At 40.4% G+C, this 7,487-nt stretch overlaps 1 protein-coding gene across 1 annotated transcript; it reads right to left on the reverse strand.

Moving 5' to 3' along the window:
* Positions 1 to 201: 201 nt before the first annotated feature.
* LOC308406806 (P2Y purinoceptor 1-like) lies at positions 202 to 1,294 on the reverse strand (the record flags this gene model as incomplete). Its single annotated transcript, XM_080898034.1, has 1 exon — positions 202 to 1,294. One exon carries the CDS (start codon positions 1,292 to 1,294, stop codon positions 281 to 283), a length of 1,014 nt encoding a protein of 337 aa, XP_080754160.1. The 3' UTR covers positions 202 to 280.
* Positions 1,295 to 7,487: the final 6,193 nt, after the last annotated feature.

The following is a 7,487-nucleotide window of genomic DNA, read 5'->3' on the forward strand; positions in this document are numbered from 1 at the left end:
ACAAGGAATAACAATGACATCTTGCATACATGATAAGGAGAATGAGTTTTAAAGCAAAAGAGTAAATGGATTCCATCAGGTTTTAGTCATTCACAGAATACAAGGCAATAGAATAGGAAACAAAAGATACATAAAGGTATATATATATTTGTCTAAACACTTGTGCTGTTAGAAGAACTGTTAGAAGAAGGGGAGTGATAATTAAGAGAATGAAACACATTGTAGTACATAAAGCAGTCTTTAACTTACTTACTTTTGCATGTAAAGTCATTAATCACTGTTAATATATTGCTCTGTTTGCAGTTTGTGCCACAGGCACACTGACATAGTTTGACACAAACAAACGAGTAAATGTCTGACGAAACTGCTGAAGCAGCTGTTGGAGCTGAGCAGGAATATCCATGACATGGAGGTAAACCAGGGGGTTCAAAACACTATTCAGACACACAAGACCACGACTGATCTGATGAGCACAGAAGACTCCTTTATCCCATTTTGGACGCATCCTGTATTTTATCAAAACTCTTGAATAAAGACTGAGGTTCTTAAAAATATGGTAGGGGATGTAACAAACTGAGAAGAGCAAGATCAAAATGAACAACAACCTTAAGCTTCTTTGTTTCACCACCTTATTAATGGTATTTTTGCGGCAGAGAACAAGAGTCACATGTCCATAGCAGCCAAGTAAGATAAGGAGTGGCATAACAAACCCAGTCAATGTCCAACCCACACTGTATTTCAGGTAATTCTCAACATACTCTGTAGAGGTGGTATGGTGACATTTTTCAGTTCTATTTGTATGAGTGTTGTTTGCAGAGGTTTTTGGGTAGAACATATCTGGAAGACTTTGAACACTCACCAACAGCCAAACCAAAACTGAGATAGCCACAGAGAGAGTGACGGTTATTTTTCCCATCACCCTCATCGGATGGACAATAGCCAGGTACCTGTACACACTTATACAGGTGAGGAATCCAATGCTGCCGTATAAATTCAAGTTGAAGCAGAATCTTGTGATCTTGCAGAAAGCATCTCCAAATATCCATTTATTCCTCATAAAATAGTAGGCTGACAAAAATGGGAGAGTTGGCAAGAACAAAAAATTAGCAACTCCAAGGTTCAGAAGAAACACATTAATGTGTCCAAGAATTTTCCATTTCTGAAGCAAGGACCTCACTGCCCATCCGTTAGCTCCCAGACCAATGAGAAAAACAAAGGTGTAAACAGCAGGCAGAGTTACATGTTCATAGTTAGAACGAAAGAAGGAAGTTTCATTAGTTGCTATTCCTGACATGTTGTCCACACAACCTCTCTCCTTTGTAGCAGAATTAAAAGTGAAAGAAGTGAAGGGACAGCAAGTGTATCTGTTGTTGCTTGAGTTTGTTTAACAGGTCTGAACCTTTGGAATGTGGCCTTCTGTTCCTGTGGCCTTTTGCTTCCTATAAACCTTATCTTTATTCCTGTAATTGTAGCCCGTCACTCCATCATGGGTGTAACTTTGTGCTGAACATGGGGGGGGGGATTATTATATTCCATGTTTCAGTTTAATCTGCTTTAGGGTTTTGTTCTTAGATTTTGTGTCTTGTTCCCTCGTCTTTAGTGTAAGTTTAGTTCAGCGTCAAGTCTGCGTCTTTGTGAATTGCTTCCTGTTTTATTTTGATGGTCTCAGTCCTATGTCAGTGGATTCAGTTTTACTTCCCCGTGTCTTTTCAGCCCTAATTTCTCCCAGCTGTGTCTCCCTCCGGTTTCCCATGCCCTGATTATTACTCTGTGTATATAAGCCTGTGTTTTCCTTTGCTCACTGTTGCTTTGTGCCCTCAGAATTGCATGTGTGTTCTTGTTTAGCGTTCTCAGTTTGGTTTATGTTTTGTTTCATGCCAGCAGTAATGCTGAGATTCTTTGAGTTTGCCATTGAGTCTCCACAAGTCCCGCGATTGGGTCTTCCATCTCTGCCTGCCCGCACACAGAGCCCTGTTTCTTTTTGCATTTTATTTTCTTCAACTCATCTCATGCATCTAACTCCTGGCTTGTTCACAAAGACTGTTGATTATTTTATCTTTTTAAAAACACGAAAACATCAGCGTGGATACCTTTTTTTATCTTTTGTTGTTTAAGTAATGAAGTAACAGTACTTTATGACATATAAAATAAAATACAGAAAATAAAGGCAAACATGTGTGGCTTTGCACTTCCTAAAGGCAATGAAAACAGTAACACAAAACAAAAAACAAACAAAAATAAAACAACATCAGAACATATCACCAATAATGTATAGATAGGCTTGTGTGAATAAAAAGGGTTTAAGTTTGTTTTTGAATAAACGCACAAATCTTATGTCAGCAGGCAGCTTGTTCCAAAGAACAAAACCACAATGACTGAAAGCACTCTTAGTAGACTGAGATCTATTTCCGGGAACAGGTAAAACATCTGAATCTGATCCTTGAGAGGTCTGACTGAGCTGTAGACAGTGAGCAAGTCAGAGATGTACTGGGAATGATGGTACAGCCCCCACAGAGTCCTGATCTCAACATCATCGAGTGTGTCTGAGATACATGAAGAGACAGAAAGATGTCACAAGACCAACTGGGGCAAGGAGCCTCTACTATACTACATGATATTATGATATTGCCCTTCTCTCCTTTTGGGTGGCAATACTTTCTTCTTAAAGTTATTTATTTTTTTCTGTACTGTTGTGGGATCTTTACCTTACAATATAAAACACCTTGAGGCAACTGTTGGTATTGTGTTCATTTTTTGTTTAATTTCCAATCATGTAAACAATATACAGAAGTTTATTTAGGAAGGAAAAGAAAAAAATGCTATACAAAACAAAGCAAAAATACAATAAACATATTTCTATTATAATTTAGATACTACATAAAGTACAAGTTATTGGCTGATAGATTATTTGAATATGTACCACTTCTAGCTACTATGTAACACCATGATTTTTACATGGAAATTAAAGGATCTTTACTTATGTATCCCACCTTTATTTATTTATTGCATTTGGCAGGAGGTGCTGTAATCATGCTACAGTAGTTAATTTCAAGGATCACAAGATATTTCAGGGTCATCTGATCCAGCCCTAACTATATGCTTTAGCAAAAAGGAAAGTTTTAAGCCTAATCTTAAAAGTAGAGATAGTGTCTGTCTCCTGAATCCAAACTGGAAGCTGGTTCCACAGAAGAGGGGCCTGAAAACTGAAGGCTCTGCCTCCCATTCTACTTTTAAATACTCTAGGAAAAACAAGTAAGCCTGCAGTGCGAGAGCGAAGTGCTCTAATGGGGTGATATGGTACTACAGGGTCATTCAGATAAGATGGGGCCTGATTATTTAAGACCTTGTATGTGAGGAGCAGTTTATTGTGCTGAAACACAGCAAAAGAGTTCTGTGTTACTGACGGCTTCCATTACAATAACTGGCCTGCGTTACTTTTGTCAGGGATTATTTTGCCTGTCACCCGTTTGTCTGAGCCGCCACTGCCACCTACTGCCGAAACTAAATATCGCCCTAATATCACATCAGGTGGGAGCAAATGAGCTTTTTGCTCTGTGCTGATGCAAACTATTGTAACAACAAAAACAAAAACAAAAAAATGGTGTGAGAAAAAAAGGATTCTATTTTTCCCAAACTTTTTTCACATGTTTGCTGTTATCAGTACATTTCTTTTGTACTACTAGTATACTTATCCCTGAGTAACAATTATGGTTACACATACTAATGACATCTGTTCCATGAAACATTTCCCACACTATGTTACATTCAGCAAATTAAAACTCATAGTAGAAGCTAATCATGATTCATGTTGTGCCAAGTAATTTTTCTTCCTCAAGGTTAATGAACAAGTTACTATGAATTTTCAACTGTAACCAGACTCAATATTTGGACAACAATACACTAAATTTGTTTACATATTAAGGCACTTTTACAGATGGTCATCACCATCATATGTTCAGCCACACCATTCTGTCCATTGTCTTTTGGTGGTGTGTTTGCTCTATTGTGCTTGTCACAATGTTCATGTTAACCCTCTGGGGTCCAGGGTATAATTGGCCGTTTTTCACTAATTTGGATTTTACCTCTATATTTTACTTTTAAAAACTGTTTATCTTGCTGTCCATGGTATCATTATTTTCAGCACAACCTCAAATATCAGAAATTTGAGTTATTTTTTTCATTTTGACATACTATATTAGAACAATTGATCTAAATTCAGACAAAGAAAAATACAAATCAGAGTAGAAAAAAGTTATATTTTTTACTGTAAAAACCACAAACATGTTTAAAACGAAACATTTTCATAACTTGAAATGCAAATAGAAATGGTACATTTCTGAAAATTATTCACAAGTTTTTCAAACAAAGTTATATGGTACTATTTACCTAAAATGCAGCCATGGCCTCAGGAGTTTTTTATATAACCATTTAAAACTATTTACAAAACAATCAGGTGTTTTGCATCAAATAAGAATTTGTGTCCACTATAAGACAGAGGAGAACACCACAGGCCTAAACCCTGCAGGTCTGACAACAGGAGGTGTTTCAGTCCTGTTTTCCATGTGGAGACGGTGTTTACACCAGAATCTTCCTTTGGTGGGTTTTTTGGAGCAAATGTGACATTCACTTGTATAACTGACACACAAAACAAAACATTGACTACACAACACGCTAACTATAGCCTCCAAACACGCTACACGTCACTAATGTCTCACATGTGAAAACTCGCTCTCTCTCTTTCTTTCACTCACTCGCTTTCTCTCACGGGCATCACTCCTAAAATTTCCCCCTCTTCCTAAACAACCAAGTCCCACATGTTGCCATATCATTTTTTGATTGGTTGAAATGGCACACTTTAACACCAAAAGGGAAGGGGTGTTTTTTCGTTTTCCACTCGCCAGCAGAGAGTGTTTGCTGGCGCTGTCCTTAGAAAACACAGTTTTTACCATTTCTTCCCGCTGTAAACACCACTGTTTTGTTCAGAAAAAAACATTGTGTGTATTTTTCTTCATAACTCTGCTTTTACATGGCCTATCGACACAATTTAAAGACTGGTATATAGTCTGACCCAAGGTTATATGGAGTTTCTGACTCGCTGCATCTTGTAGCTGTTTCGTCTTAAATTGGTCATGTGATCTTGACGTGCCGTCACATCCGTCGACCCCAGAGGGTTAATGTCTTTATTCTGGATCAGTTTCTTATTACTGTCTCTCACACCTTGCTGGTATATATCTTCAGGCCACCAAGGCCTCCACAGTCCCTGGGTGCAAATAGCTCCCGTTTTAATATTGTCCATATCAGCTTGTCTGACTGTGGGTTGTCCTAACACGTCGTATGTCAGCAGTTTGGGCTGTTGTCACTCTCTCTTGGGGTGTTTGAGGACAGGTGACAACCCTTGTTCACTGCTCGAGTCACTGTTTCCTTGCTCATCTTGTTGTTCATCTGATATTTGCTCATCTTGGGACTTCTGTTGGTTGTAATGTTGCTCTATTGTCTGCAACTCAGGTTCGTGTACCTATTCTGTTGTCCTGTAAGAAAGGGACAACAGGAAGGGGATTACATGAAGAGACAGAAAGATGTGAGGAAGCCTACATCTACAGAAGCGGTTTGAGGCTTTCCCAGTTGTTGTTCACCCACCTCAGATTTCAGGGTTTGAGGGATAATGCTGGTGGTACTATTTTGCTGTGGAAACCTTCAGACAACCTCACCCTCATCTTCACTCTCTATGTCCTTGTCTTGCTGTAGTAGATGTTGTTGAACTTCTCCCCCCCCCCACCCCCACCCCCTTTTGTCTTAGGCTTTTACATCTTTTGTTTTGCTCCTGTCTGTGTGGTTTTTCTACAGGTAGGCTGTCACATGCAAGCAACAGGTTCCTGTGTACTGTGCGGCTTTTTCCTCCCCTCTCTGGCTTGATCTCATAAACTGGGATGTCAGGGCTTTTTTGATTCACCACCACATATACTGTGTCCTCCCAGTGTGACTGAAGCTTGCCTGGGCCTCCTTGCTCTTTGAGGCTGTGGAGCAGGACACTGTTCCCTGGGTGATGTTGAGCTCCGTAGATCTGACAGTTTATCTCTTGAAGCTTCTTTCTGGGCTGCCATAGATGCAGTCTCATAGGCCTCCTTCATTCGGGGTTGCTATTTTGTCACATACTCCACGTAGCTTAATTGCTGTTCCTGTGAAGGCAAGTTGAACAAGATGTCTAAAGGAAGTCTCGGAGTACGGCCAAACAACAAAGAGTACAGGAAAAATCCTGTAGCCTCATTCCGAGTGCAGTTGTAGGCGTGCACTACTTTTGCCAGTGACTACTTCCAGTCTGCCTTTTCAAGGTTAGTTAGTGTTCTCAACATGGACAATAAAGTTCTGTTGAAACGCTCCACTTGCCCATCCTTGTGGATGATATGGGGTAGTGTGAGAACCATGCAGACCACAGACTTTTTTGCAGCTGGGAAAACATGTGATTCTCAAATCCCCTGCCCATGTCATGGTGGATTCGTGCTGGGAAAGCAAAGTTCAGAGCAAAGTGATTGAAGACCTTATCCATATATACTATAGGACCTATAGTAGGACAGGAATTCTAGGACCCAACTCAGTTCCCCCACTGTGGATGGTGGTTTGTTTCTGAGAGCTTGTACAGAAACTATTTCCACTGTGTCCATGGTATATCCCTCTTCAGACACCATCCGACCAAGGAAACATACCTTTCTCTTGAAAATGTCACATTTCTGTAGGCTGAGTTTGATACCATGTTTTTGGTATCTCTGTAGGACAGCTCTGATGTGTTCAAGATTAGTATCAAATGAAGGAGAGTGGACTAGGTTGTCGTCCAAATATGGCTTACAGATTACATCCCGCAGGCCCCTTAAGCAGTCCTCCATGCTCCGCTGAACTCTGCGGGGGCTGAGCTGAGGCCAAAGGGTATGCAGTTACACTGGTATAAGCCCCAAGGTGTGATGAAGGCTGTCAGGGTCCAGGAACCCCTGATGGTATGCTTTCCCCTGATCCAGAACAGAGAACCAGGAGCTGCCATGAAGGGAATCTAGCATGTCCTGAATTCTGGGAATTGGGTGCGTGTCTGGTACTGACTTCCGGTTGAATTCCCTGTAATCACAGCACAATCTCAGTTCACCTGACTTTTTCCGAACGCAGACAATTGGAGATGAGTAGGGTGACCTGGACTCTGAAATCCATCCATGGTTCAGCAGATCTTGAAGATAGTCTTTGACCTCTTGGTGCAGAGGTTTTGGCATGGATATGTAGGTCTTTCGAACAGGTGTTGTGTCATGCAATGTGATGTGCATGTTTAAGCTGGGGATGCACCCAACATCTTTATCATCATAAGCAAAAGCATGACATTCCTCTCTTAACAGCTGTCTCACAGTTTGTTGTTCATTTTTACTGAGATGGTCCATCTTAACTGGTGGGTCCCACTGAGGTGGCTTATGGCTGGAGGAGGGTGTGTTAATATCCTCATTTACCTGTATAGG

The sequence above is a fragment of the Rhamphochromis sp. 'chilingali' genome, assembly GCF_963969265.1.
Source record: "Rhamphochromis sp. 'chilingali' genome assembly, chromosome: 12".
NCBI classification, from domain to species: Eukaryota; Metazoa; Chordata; class Actinopteri; order Cichliformes; family Cichlidae; genus Rhamphochromis; species Rhamphochromis sp. 'chilingali'.